Genomic DNA, 14,893 nt, shown 5'->3' on the forward strand with positions numbered 1-14,893 from the left:
CTATAATCTTCTTCATATGATATGACCCACATTAAAATGAAGATTTATAAAGAAGAGAACTTACCATATTTTATATATCTTTAAAGATATTGATGAAAAGTTCAAAACGACATAGAATCAAACCAAAAATATAGGTAAGAATTTGATAAAGAACAAATATCAATAATTATATTATAGTAGTGGCTAGTTTAGTGATCGATAAAAGCTTTTTAGTTTTACAGGAAATTATAGAAAAGTATAAATAATATTGTTCTTAAAGTCTACCCTCCACAATAATACTATTTAAAGGGTGGTATGCAATATAGTTAAGGAAAATTTCATTGCGAAATACAAAAAAAGATTATATGATTCTGAAATTATATTTTATGTCAATCCAAGCTATGTTCTCTGCTGATCCACCATAACTTTTTTATTAACATGAAGTTCATTAGATAACAAAAAGGTAAAAGAATTACAACGAAAACATGAAAGCGGCAGAGGAAAAAAAATACCAAGTCAATTTGCCATACCAATCTAGAAGTGCAACCTCACATTAGGAGGTATACCTAAAGCATTTTAGGTGAAATACTAATATCTTCCCCTCTCTCAGCTGCAGTATAAAATTCCATTTATTTCTTCCATACTTTTATTGATATGAATCACACCACCTATCCTCTGGCTGTCCTACACCTAGTAACGACCAAGTGTTTTACTTCAAGTTGGAGTTTTAAAATAATTAAAATAAAAAAAGATATCTTATAATTAACTATAATAAAAAAACGAAAATATAAATATATAAGAAAATAACTACCCATTCACAATAGAATGACACATGGCATAATTAGTTATTAAATTAGTTATTGGTTATTCTTTTTAATTTAAATATATCTAAAAAATGAAAAAAAAACTACCATATATATGTATATATATAATTGGTTATATATATATATATATATATATATATATATATATATATATTAATTGGTTACTTTAATTTAATTAATAAATATAGATTTCTTATCTATATCTATATTAATAATTAACTATAATAAAAAAAATAAAAAAAATATATAAAAAAATAACTACCCATTGAAATTGGGTGGTAGTAGTTTCAAGTTGGAATTTTTAAATTATTTTAAAATCAAAAAGCAAAAAAAAAATAAAGCTATAAAAAACGGAAAAAACAGAAGAAAAACTACCCATTCAAATCGGGGAATAGTTTCAAGTTGGAGTTTTAAAATAATTAAATAAAAAAAGATATCTTATAATTAACTATAATAAAAAATGAAAATATAAATATATAAGAAAATAACTACCCATTCAAATTGGTAGTTATTTTTAATTAATAATTAGTTATTGGTTATTATTTTTGAATTTAAATATATATAAAAAACAAACTATGATCAATTTTCGTCTGACTTTATAAGTACGTTTATATATATATATTGGTTACTTTAATTGAATTAATAAATATAGATATCTTATAATTAACTATAATAAAAAAAATCAAAATATAAATATATGTAAAAATAACTACTCATTCAAATTGGGTGGGATTAGTTTAAAGTTGGAGTTTTTAAATTATTTTAAAATAAAAAAACAAAAAAAACTATAAAAAACAAAAAAAAGAGAAGAAAAACAACTCATTCAAATCATGGAGTAGTTTCAAGTTAGTGTTTTAAAATAATTTTAAAATAAAAATAGATATCTTATAATTAACTATAATAAAAAAAACGAAAATATAAATATATAAGAAAATAACTACCCATTCAAATTGGTAGTTATTTTTAATTAATAATTAGTTATTGGTTATTATTTTTGAATTTAAATATATATAAAAAACAAACTATGATCAATTTTCGTCTGACTTTATAAGTACGTTTGATTTAATAGAGATTTCATTATATATATATATATGTGTGTGTGTGTGTGTGTGTATATATATTGTATATATATTGGTTACTTTATTTAAATTAATAAATATAGATATCTTATAATTAACTATAATATAAAAATGAAAATATAAATATATAAAAAGATAACTACCCATTCAAATTGGGTGGGAGTATTTTCAAGTTGGATCTTTTAAATTATTTTTTTTTAAAAGCAAAAAAAAAAGGCTATAGAAAACGAAAAAAAGAGAAGAAAAACTACCCATCCAAATCGGGGGTAGTTTCAAATGTGAGATTTAAAATAAAAAACGAAATTAAAAAAATAATAAATTATCAATTCAAATTGGGGAGTAGTTTTAAGTTGGAGTTTTAAAATTATTTGAAAAAAAAATAAAAAAAATAAAGAAATAAAAAAAACTTCAGAGAAAATATTAAATAACGTAATATGCTAATGAAACTTTCTATTAACAATGTAGTAGCATTAAATATTTGAAAATATAATAAAGAAAAATACATAACAAAAAAGTTATTCGATGCGCTGCCTGTATAAGTCTCGTTAGTTTAACAAAGATTTTACAAAGATTTAACAAATATTTTATATAAATTATATCTGTTGTAGTTGAGGAAAAATCCCTTTTGTTAAGCCAAGTGGCAGCCTAAAAAAAAGCCACATGACATAATTAGTTACTAAATTTATTATTTAGTTAGTAATTAATTATTGCTTATTCTTTTTGAATTTAAATATATATAAAAAACGAAAATAATAAAAAAATATAAAACTACCATATATATGAATATATTCATTATATATATATATATATATATATATATATATATTAATTGATTACTTTATTTGAATTAATAAATATAGATATCTTATAATTAACTATATAAAAAACGAAAATATAAATATAAAATAAAACTACCCATTCAAATTGGGTGGGAGTAGTTTCAAGTTGGAGTTTTAAAATTATTTTAAAATAAAAAATAAAAAAAATCTATAAAAAAACAAAAAAAAGAGAAGAAAAACTACCCATTCAAATCGGGGAGTAGTTTCAAGTTGGAGTTTTAAAATAATTTTAAAATAAAAATAGATATCTTATAATTAACTATAATTAGAAAATGAAAATATAAATATATAAAAAAGTAACTACCCGTTCAAATTGGGTGGGAGTAGTTTCAAGTTGGAGTTTTTAAATTATTTTAAAATAAAAAAGCTATAAAAAACGAAAAAAAGAGAAAAAAAAACTACCCATTCAAATTGGGGAGTAGTTCAAGTTGGAATTTTAATATAAAAAATAAAATTAAAAAAATAATAAAAATAATAAATTACCAATTCAAATTGGGGAGTAGTTTTAAGTTGGAGTTTTAAAATTATTTAAAAATAAAAAAACAAAAATAAAGTAATAAAAAAAACTTCAGAGAAAAATATTAAATAACGTAATATGCTAATGAAACTTTCTATTAACAAAGTAATAGTATTAAATATTGAAAGATATAATAAAGAAAAATACATAACAAAAACGTTATTCGATGCGCTGCCTGTATAAGTCCCGTTAGTTTAACATAGATTTTATTCACTAAAATTTAGATAATATTATTAAGAACAACAGAATAAAATTTAAAATAAAAAAAAATTCAATAGTAATAAATTATATATCTTCTCATATATTACAAAAAGAAAGCGAATACTAAATATTGTTTAATATAATAAAGAAAAATAGAACAAAAAAGTTATTCACTGACTATATAAGTACGTTTGATTTAATAGAGATTTCATTATTGGGTATATCGTATTGACAAACAAGATGACAATTGAATTTTATTAAAGCAATACGATCTAATAGGATCAAACAAGCCTGATCATAATTTAATTTAATTAATATTGTTTTAATATTGACCGCGCATCGCGCGGGTACAACTACTAGTAATATCTATTTTAAAGTCCTTAATATTGGGGTTTCTTATTTAATTAAATAAGAAAAAATCTAATAATCAAATTTTAGTTTCTTTTAAAGTCCTAAATATTAAGATAATAATTAAATGACTATTTTGTCTAGTATGAGCTCTATTTTAAAAGGATAAAAAAGGCAAACGACATTTCGCTAAGGGCCTTCGTGCTTTTAATATAGTATAGATAGATTAAATAAATTCTTTAATTTTAATTTATCTTTTAATTTATTTTAGTCCAAGCATTTCAAATGGAAACGGAAGAAAGAGGGAATTTTTTCTATTTGGTATGAGAATACTTAGGCCAAAGCGTGTTAGTGCATAGTTGGTTATAGTTGGAATAAGTAAAAGTTTAATATGGAAAAGTTTAGTTGATTTCAAATTCTTAAATATTTAGGATTCTTACATAATTTAAATAAGGAAATAGATTCAATAGTAAAGATTATAATTGGTTTAAAAGTCCTAAATATTAAAAAAATAACTAAAAGATATTTTTGTCTAATGTAAATTCTATTTTTAGAGGGTAAAAAAAGCGAACGACATTTCAGCTAAGGCCTTCGTGCTTTTAATATAGTATAGATAAAATATAAATAAAAGATTCGCTAATTTAATGTTTTATAGAGGTCATACAGTGGCATGTGCCATTCTAAATTAGAAATTAATGATTCACATTGTTCAACGGCTCTATTATATCTTTAGTCTCTCTCTCCCAACCCACCCCTGCTTAGGCAGCTGTGTTTCCATTCACTTTTGCGGCAAGTATAGATACCAAAATGTAGATATTCCTCAAAAGGAGTAGCTTTTGGCCCCATAAGATGCGATTATGTTCGAGTTCCTTTTGCAGTTCTCAATGGTACATTTTGAATTAACCCCAAAACAAGTGTTTGCTATCCTTTATTCTGTAGTCCTGAAGATGTATTCTATACATTGAAGATCAATAAAAGACAACTATGATCCTGTAGCGAACTCAACAGCAAAAGTAGGTTTGCGACAAGCTTATTACATTAAAAAATACAACACACACACAAAAGCATGATGTCGATCCTCTAAAGATTTGGAATTGGAATAGCAAATTCAAGAAGCTCCACGTAGACAGACATATCTTGCTTTCTCAGTGACACAAATGCATCAATTCCAAGATGAATAATCTGTTATTTGGGCCATTTAGTATGCTTACTTTTGCAGGCTTCTCCCAGCCAAAATCGATTTCATGAAGTGAAAATTTCACTAATCTGCTAAAACGAAATGCATTTTCTTGTGTTTTGAAGAAAGTTTTCTCTTTTGATGCTAGCTCAATAAACTCTTTAAGTAGATTATCTCTGACAGTATCTCTACTGCAGACATGTTTCTTTTCCTTTCTCATTTCGGTCGCTATATTTGATAGTGTCATGTCTTCCTCAGTGAGTATAGGTATGAAAGACCTATGGTTGGAATGGATAAACAGAGTTTGCTTTTATTGCAGCAACGAAACTTTTAAAGAGAAGTGCACTGACAACTTCATTGCGCGACGGATTTTTGACACTTGATTTAGCAGCTACTGAGGCCTTAAGTTCATCAAGTTTTTGGCCAAAAAAAAATGTATCTTCTGTGAATGCCTTCATCTTTGTTGGATGTGCAAAGTGCGGATGGGAAAGGACCACTAGGTGGTGGGGGAAAGATGGATTCCTCGACATAATACAGACAAGGTTTTGTTGACAGATTTGGCTCGCGAGATGTTATGGCTCAGTCCTTCAAAAAATTGTAATCACTGTGTCCATCTCCAACTTTGTGGGATATACACATGCTGACAACTATTCCTCAACAATTGAAGTAGCTGATTTGAGCTACAACTAATGCACAATTTGTACAATTAGACCAAGGCAACCCTTGTGGAAATATCATCTCTTCAATAGCATTATTATGCCATTGAAGAAATTCAGATATAGGGGAATTGATTTGGACTTGTACAAACTCAGCACCAGCATCGTTACAATTCAAAATAGTATTATCCTCAAGTCTTCCAGCGTGTGGATAATATAATGATAATGTTTGGGATAATGAGTTTTCAAGAATATTAGATATTTTAGTAGGATCCATTGAAACATCATCTAGTTGTTTTTTGGTGTAGAAAAGTGCAAAATGAGTGTATATGTTACTAAAGGCAAGACAGGAAAGCTTGTGCCATCTTTTAGTAGGAGAAGTTAGAGAGGAGGGTTTGATGAGCTTCTATGATATTATAGATGCAACGGGGGTGGGATTAGGAGATGATGAAGCCATTTTTTTAAAAGTAATATTCTCGTACTTTTAAGAATTTTATGAGATTTTACTATGTTGAAATGTCGTATTTTGTACCTTGTTCACGTAGGCCTATTTCCACTAATAAATTATGATAATTATATGTTTAAATTAGTTTCAGATAATAATTGCTTGTAGCTTAGCTTAGTTTTTTTTTTTTTTGTATAAGTGGCAACCTTCTTAGGGGGTGCTACAATATTACCATTATCTTTCCTATCCTTGTTGCCCATTATGTTATGTATTTTATGATTCTTTTCTCACATGTTTTTAATTTCTGAATTTAGTGAAGTTGAAAGAACTATGAATATATATTCGAATACGGTCTGACAAGGATGCCAGGCATACCTTTAGTGGCTTGTGAAACCACGTAAGATATTCCCTGTACCCGGCATTTGAGGTCTTATAGCTATGTTTGTCAATAATTACATTTTAAAATACACCAATGCACTTACTGAAACATGGATATTGATTGTTATAATATAATTTGTGGAACAGGCATTACACTTGCTACTGCAGTTACTCTACAGTTACCGACTCAATGTGCAGGCAAGATTCTGCTACACATTTGTCTGCAGAGGAGAAGATTGATGCTGAAGAAAGCCTTTCAACTTATTGCAAACCTGTTGAACTCTACAACATTCTCCAACGCCGTGCCGTTAGAAATGTAATATACTTAAAGACCATTTTTACCTATTCCTCAAGGTTAATATTTTTGGCATTAGTTTCCTTGTTGATAAGTCACGACCCAATTTAGTATCATAACCGGCGTTTAGGAGCAAGTGCTCCCAAGTAGGCCTCATCGGTATTTTACAGAAAATCAGACAGAGTTTTCCCTGTTTTTGGACTATCCCAAATATTTCCTGTCTCAAATCAACAACTAAACATCCTAATATCATACCAAACAATTGACAACTTATCAATTAACCAAAACAAGTCTCCACCATTATGCTAATCAACCAACTAACAACCAAAAATACTAATTTATCTCCAACTTTGATACTAAAGAACGATACTCAACATAAAACTATAATAACAAAATAATACTCATGACACTAAAATATTGACTATGGAGTGACTCTAAGAGTTCAAAGAAAGACCATAACAATAAATAAAATCTCCGCCCACGCGAACAAGTACGCAGTTCACCAAGAACTATCCTGTTCGCTCTAATTAACGAAATCCTCACCCGCGTCAACTGCTGTCTCTATAAAAAAAATTTAGCGGGGAATGAGTGCTAGATTAGTGAATAGTAACACTTAACCACAACCGTTTTTATTGGGGACAAGTCAGAAAACATGCTAGTATCTCAAACAGAAATTAACATAAAAATGCCCTTTCTGAAATAATAAATAATTTTCAGTCTCATCATGCTTTTCTTGTAGTATAATATAATCAACAATTCAGTAATATGCTTGGTAACCACTGTATAATATCAATATTCATATTTGGGAGGTTTCAATGAACGGATCATATAATCGGTATAGTTGTGGACTTCTTCGCAAGAAGTCAAATATAACGGTAGTCCCTACTCGAGGAAAATCAGTACCGGTATGCTAGTTCTACCTTCCCACTAGCGAGAGCTATAACTATACTCTGTAATCGGTAAATACAAGGTGCACCAGGTCTAATGAACCCGCCGTTAGCTACGGGATCCTTCAATGTCTACTCCCATTTATACTTGTCTCTATAATCCGTATATACTCGTAGAAAATATTTTAAAACAATATAGGGCATTTCAGTTCTTATCAAATCATATAATTTCTTTTCGATAACAGTAAATTCAAGTAGTGGTAAAACAGATCTAGTGACAACGAAAATATTTAAAACCATAATATTCATCTCAAATAACTATTTCAGTATCATATCGAGTAAAAGACTTGTCCCACATGCAATTCAAAATAATCGGTAGCATATTCATATTAAAAATCATGTGTAAATCATGCAAGTTGTGAAACACAAATTTCGGTAAGATTACTACTCAGCTTACTCATGCCGAAATACCAAATGCTTCACCTCGAGTAATTCGTACAAATTCCTCCAATCAATCTATAATTACATAATATCGATCTCACGTTAATTTTCTTATTTAGGCTAATTCATAGCTAATTTCGAATACCCAATCATCGGGGTTCATGTTTGAGTCTTAATTTGTGGATTTATATTTAGTCATAGAACTAGTCCATAATTCTATCAATTTCAAACTATTTAGTATAATTTATTCCTCTAAAATTAGACCTATCAGTGCTTAAACCAAACCTTTATAGCCTTGTTATCTCCATAATAATTGTATATTTCTTTTTATATAAGAGAAAGTTGATATTGAATTCTTTTGCACTACATGAAATTGCATAGAAGCAGTGAAATAATTCAACAGATGAGAAGAAGACGGTTAACCTCTTGAAAAAAAGGGTTCTATAGAACCCTTTTTTTTCTCTGAAACCCTTTTTTTTCTCTGAAACTCGTTGCTTCTGTTCTCTTTTGCGCAGCTTGATGCTTTCCCCCTTTTTGTTTGTTTCTAACGTCTTCTAGAGAATGGGCTTCGTGCCCTTTTAATCCTTATTCTTCTCTTTTTTTTTGTCACGACATGGGCTAAGACCACTTATATTATATTTCCTTTTTATTTTGTTTCATTATTTGCTTGTTTTTTTGGTAGTTACTTTCTTCTTCTTCTTCTTCTTCTTATTATTATTATTATTATTATTATTATTATTATTATTATTATTATTATTATTATTATTACCCTTATTTAAAAAATATAGGGTATTACATCCTCCCCACCTTATGAAATTTGGTCCCCGAATTTAACTCAAGTACGTACCTGTAGACTGAAACAAATGGGGGTACTTGACTCATATAGTATCTTCTATTTCTCAAGTAGCTTCTTCAACTGTATGATTTCTCCATAAGACTTTCACGAACACGATTTCTTTTGACCGTAGTTTTCTTATTTGTCTATCAACAATAGCCATTGGCTCCTCCTCGCAAGACAACCTCTCATCGAGTGGTATAGTCGGTGGTTCAATCACCTGAGATGAGTCTGAATTCCACTGCTTTGTACAGTGCTAAGCCTAATTTCAATCCAATGTTTAGGAAAAATTACAACGTTCAGTGTGAGTTCTGTAAAATGAAAGGCCACTGTAAGGAAAACTGCTACAAAATAATAGGACATCCACAAGACTATAAGTTTAAAAAGAAAGGGGGAGCTGGAGCATATAATGTTATGATAGAACCTAGTCATGTTGTGTCTTTGCACACAAATCATGTCTTCAGAACATGTCAGTGACACCTATGCCAATGCAATCCATGTCCATGTATCATGGCCATCAGTATGTGAGCCAAGCTACTGAAGGATTACAGGATCAAGGAAACTCTGGAACTCAGACTCAAGTAGGTTCTTCTTCCTCACAGCCTCAAGGATCAACAAGTACTGCTTCACAAGGAGGTGGTTTTCCTTTCACCAAGGAACAATATGATCAAATAATGCAGATTTTGAATAATATCCCAACTCCTCCTACTCAAGCAAATGCAGCAGGTATTGATATTGCTATTTTAGCATCCACTAACTTACAAGAATGAATCATTGATATAGGTGCCACCAATAATATGGTGTCAGATCTTAATTTACTGACCAAAACCTCCCTAATCACACCTTCTAAGCCTAGAAGAGTTCTACTACCCAATGGAGATGTCACTCAAGTTACTCAGATTGGAGATATTCATATTTCAGACAGAAACACTATTAAAGAAGTGCTCTATGTACCTCAATTCAAATTCAACTTATTGTCAGTCTCCAAAGTGACAAGAGATCTAATATGCTTTGCTTCCTTTTATCCTGATTTCTGTATATTTCAAGATCTCTTCAGTGGCAAAGTGAGGGAGATTGGTAGAGAAAGAGATGACCTATATTTCCTATAGAAACATGGTGCCAAGAAGCTTATCACAGTCTCTTTAGTTGCAGCTGGAATAAAGTCAAGAAATACCGATTTTACTTTGTGGCATAAAAACTAGGTCATATCTCTAGTATGATACTCACAAAACTGTTTCTTGCTAAACTATCAAGTATTACTGACACTATAAATAAATGCACTGTATGTCCATGTGCTAAGCAAACTAGGTTGTCATTCCCTACTAGTTGTATTAAAAGCAATGATGCATTTGATCTAATTCATGTGGATGTTTGGGGTCCTTACAAATATGCAACTTTGATGGAAACAGATATTTCTTGACTATTGTTGATGATTTCACCAGAATGACTTGGTTATTTCTTCTGAAACTAAAATATGATGTATGTGTTGTACTTGTACAATTTATTGTGTTTGTTCAAACTCAATTTAACAAAACCTTGAAGGCAGACAGATCTAATAATGGCTCTGAATTTGTCAATTCTGTATGCACTAACTTATTCCAGAAATATGGCATTGTCCATCAGAAGACATGTGCTTACACTCCTTAGCAAAATGGAGTTGTTGAGAGGAAACACAGGCATATCCTGGAGGTGTTTCAAGCCAATATTCCTATTAAGTACTGGGGTCATTGTGTTCTTGTAGCAGTATATATTATCACTAAGAATGCCATCTACTGTATCAATGGATTGTCTCCTTTTGAACTGTTGTATGGTAGAGCACCCACCTTGGAGCATCTGAGAGTTCTTGGCTGTCTGTGTTATGCCAAACAAGTTCAAGAAACAGAAAAACTTCTTCCCAGTGCTAAGCCTATTGTCCTTATGGGGTTTTCTGATACTCAAAAGGGATATATCCTATTAGATTTGGACACTCATTGCTTTCTCATTAACAGAGATGTTTCCTTCAGGGAAGATGTTTTCCCTTTCAAGGACTCTCCAACATATGTACCACATGCGTTCTTGCCTCCTGAATCATCCACTTATGATGCAGAACTCATCTCAACTCATCCTTCTACAATTCTGACCATGTAGCTAGCAGATCAGGCCCAAATTCATCTCTACAACACCGCTCAATATCACAGGTGGTGCCATCTTCCTTGACTCTTCAGGATCAGAGCTTCACTGCTCCGAGAAGATCATTAATGACCAAACAAGCTCCTATTTGGATGAAAGACTTTGTGTCTTTGCCAAGACACAAATCTATGCCTTACTCTATTACTAACTATGTGTCATATGCTGGACTCTCTCCCAAATATCAGGCCTATCTAGCTGCCTTCTCCACTATAGTGGAACCTACCTCTTTTGAAAAAGTTGTTAAAGATCCTAGGTGGGTGGATGCTATGCAGGCTAAAATTGCTACCTTAGAATCTAACCATACTTGGTATGTGGTCTCCTTGCCTGATGAAAAAGTTCCTATTGGGTGCAAATGGATATACAAAGTAAAGTACAAGGCCTCAGGAGAGGTAGAAAGGTTCAAGGACAGGCTTGTGGCCAAGGGGTATAGTCAACAGGAGGGTATCGATTATCAGGAAACATTTAGTCCAGTGGTTAAAATGGTTACAATCAGAACAGTTATGGTTGTCACTGCATCTGAGCATTGGCACATTCATTAGATGGAAGTATACAATGTTTTTCTCTAAGGAGACTTGCATAACGAGATATATATGACTTTGCCACAAGGCTTTCAGACTCAAGGGGAGAGTAGACCAACATGCAGACTCTTGAAATCCTTGTATGGTCTTAAACAAGCACCAAGACAGTGGAATGCTAAGCTATTTGAAGCATTGGTGCACTTAGGCTTCATGCAGAGTCAACATGATCACTCCTTATTTGTAAGAGGGACATGCAAACACACTGTCATCATCTTGGTCTATGTGGATGACATGATTCTTACTGGGCCTGACTTGACACTGATAGATGAAGTCAAAGCTAAGCTACAACTGACCTTTAAGGTGAAGGACTTAGTAAATACTTTCTTGGCAGTGAATTTTCCAGATCACAGCAAGGCATCCTGATGCATCAAAGGAAATACACAATAGAGCTCATCTCTGAACTTGGACTGGGAGCTACAAAGCCTGCAGTTACACCTATTGAAGCCAATGTCAAGCTGACTACTAAGGAATATGATGAACACACTGTCATCCTCTATGGAACAACAGAAGAAACCTTGACAGACCCTAGCAAGTACCAGAGGCTACTAGAAAGCTACTTTACTTGACAGTCACAAGACCATACATAACATTCAGTGGTCAGACACTAAGTCAATTTATGCAAAAACCAAAGAGGTCTCATATGGAAGCTGCACAAAGAGTGGTCAGGTATGTGAAGGGGCAGCCTGGACAAGGCATACTACTGTCTAGCAGAAAAAACAACACTACCACAACATACTGTGATGCTGACTGGGCGGCCTTCCCTCTCACTAGGAAATCAGTAACCGGATATTTTATCAAGTATAGTGATTCGTTAGTGTCCTGGAAGTCAAAGAAGCAAAGTACTATATCCAGGAGCTCTGCAGAATCAGAGTACATGAGCATTGCATCAATTGTGGCAGAGTTGGTTTGGATATTTGGCTTATTCAAGGATATTGGGGTAGATATTGAACTCCCAATGAACATACTCATAGACAGTAAAGCATTAATCTAAATAGCTTCCAGCCCAGTGTTCCATGAATACACCAAACACATTGAGATTGACTGTCATTTTATAAGAGAGAAGATACAGAATGGGCTGGTGAAGACTGAATATGTATCAACTAAGGAACATCTAGCAGACATTCTAACCAAGAGTTAACCAGAGTTCAAGATGATTATTTGCTGTCCAAGCTAGGGGTACTTGATATCTTCATACCACCTAGCTTGAGGGGGAGTGTTGAGGAGAAGGGAGTGACTTGATTATGAGAGTAGTTTAGCCTATTTATGTATGACTGATTAGCTAGGAAGTTAGTGAGGTTAATGAAGTACATAGTTGGTTAGTTTGTTACAATAGTGGTTAGTCACACGTGTGTATATATATGTGTAAGTGTAAGATATGTACAGTAAGTGGTGAATACGATTTTCACTGTTTCATTCATTCTCTTTCTCAGATAACTCCTTCTTCTTCTTTTCTTTCTCTTCTCCCTCATAGCTAGGGTTTCTACTGGTGATTAATCACCAAACTTCAGCAAAACAAAAGATAATACTATTAGTTTCAACCTTTGTAATATTTTTTTAACTTATTTTTAAAAGATATACCCAAATTAATAAAGACCTAACTTTGTCCCTGATAAACGAATATACATTAATATTCTAAATGATACGTAAACAAGACTCTCTATCATGTTAAGAGGAGAATAGTTAGTTGTATCATTCTTTTTTAAATGTGCTTAAGTTAAAATTTATTAATAATGTTGTTTACCCTAAAATTTAAGTAACAATTAAACTTATATTGTGATTTTAAGGATATGTGATTCAATCTAATACCAATATAAACAAGAAATTAAATAGATAAATTAGAGAATAAAATAAATCAAACTAGTATGCTTGCCAAATTTTGACCTCCACTTGTGGTAGTCCCGAGGTGTGATAATAAGAATAGCAAATGTTAAAGCAACTTTAATGAACAGTAAGCGAAATAGCAAGAAAGTAATGAGTGCATATATTCTTATCAGTGAACAATGAATACTACAAATGAATAGGATCCCTCTTTATATAATAGAAGAGTTCTATACAAGGTACAATTCTAATTATAGTAGGAAATCATATTTGACAACTAATAAACTGCCGAAGATCAATCCATCCCGAAATTCACGCCACAATCTTCGATCCGTTGCGGATATCTCGCTCTTCCCGTTACTGAATTATACCTGCATCATTTCGAAGTATGCCCTCTTCTGACCCCGGTTAGTGATGTCGACCTCGATCTTGGGAGGAAAATCTGATCTCGGACTCAACGTCCTGGTCTTTCGACGTGGTATCTCTTTTTTGATCAAAAGATAAAATCGGGTAGCCTCGATTTCCACCGTATATAGATAGTCCCCTCGTTTCTTAGAGTGAAATGATAAGAAATGACTTGAGCCTCGATTTTTTAGAGACCTCTATAATGGCATCATCCCCGTGACGTAAGCAGTCGAGGTGACCAAAATGCACCGTCGACACGGTTCCCCAAATCATTAATGTCTGTCAGTGGGCGGTCGGCCACTAACGCCACTGGACCATCGGTGTGGATCTATAAATACAAGTTCTTTATTTGAATCAAAACTTTACTTCCACCTTCACCAAGTTTTCTAAGTTTTTTCCTCTCTCCATCTCTTCTCTTTCACCACCCGTTGAGTCAATCTTGTTAGTACCAAACACCAAATTTCACCTCTTTCTGCTTCCTTCCATTAGAATCAATGGCGAAAACCTCCAAGACTGTCCCACAAAATAAGAAAGCTTCTTCCTCTTCTTCCCAGCCGGCTGGTAAAACGCCGGTGGAACCACTCCCTCACGAGTATGTTCCCGGCCCTTGTGTCTTAAAATTCGACTTCAAAGTCGAGAACCCTCCATTGATTCGTGGCCGATGTGAGCCCATGTCTAGATACATTTGCTCGATAATGGCAAAACATCTCAAGGTTGTGAAGAGAGATTGTGGCTGGGGGCCAAGGTCGTGGTACAGATCCCCGCTCCCGAAGAGAGCATTACCACTCACGTGGAGGGGTTCCAAAGTGTCTACACTTACCCCTTCACACTGGGTCCTATCGACCCAGTTATTATTTATTTTTGTAAAAGGTATCAGGTCACCCTCGACCAGGTTCACCCCTCATTTTGGCGCATAGTGATCATGCTCCTCTTCTTTTCCAGCAAGGCCAAAGGGCTGGAGTTTAGCCTCAACCATCTCATACGGTTATATCGACCTCGAATTTTTTAAGAGTTGATCAAGC

At 32.3% G+C, this 14,893-nt stretch overlaps 2 protein-coding genes and 1 pseudogene across 2 annotated transcripts; 2 read left to right on the plus strand and 1 right to left on the minus strand.

The window, feature by feature from the left end:
- Window positions 1-4,556: 4,556 nt before the first annotated feature.
- On the minus strand, window positions 4,557-6,077 carry LOC107825195 (acyltransferase Pun1-like; annotated as a pseudogene).
- A 5,061-nt stretch (window positions 6,078-11,138) lies between these two features.
- On the plus strand, window positions 11,139-11,609 carry LOC142174579 (putative mitochondrial protein AtMg00820). The gene has a single exon (XM_075240400.1). The coding sequence runs from the start codon at window positions 11,139-11,141 to the stop codon at window positions 11,607-11,609; it is 471 nt and encodes a 156-aa protein (XP_075096501.1).
- Window positions 11,610-12,010: 401 nt separating this feature from the next.
- LOC142174580 (secreted RxLR effector protein 161-like) lies at window positions 12,011-12,639 on the plus strand. The gene is made up of 2 exons (XM_075240401.1): window positions 12,011-12,180; window positions 12,243-12,639. Exons 1-2 carry the CDS (start codon window positions 12,011-12,013, stop codon window positions 12,637-12,639), a joined length of 567 nt encoding a protein of 188 aa, XP_075096502.1.
- Window positions 12,640-14,893: the final 2,254 nt, after the last annotated feature.

This window comes from Nicotiana tabacum, chromosome 20 (genome assembly GCF_000715075.1).
Source record: "Nicotiana tabacum cultivar K326 chromosome 20, ASM71507v2, whole genome shotgun sequence".
NCBI classification, from domain to species: Eukaryota; Viridiplantae; Streptophyta; class Magnoliopsida; order Solanales; family Solanaceae; genus Nicotiana; species Nicotiana tabacum.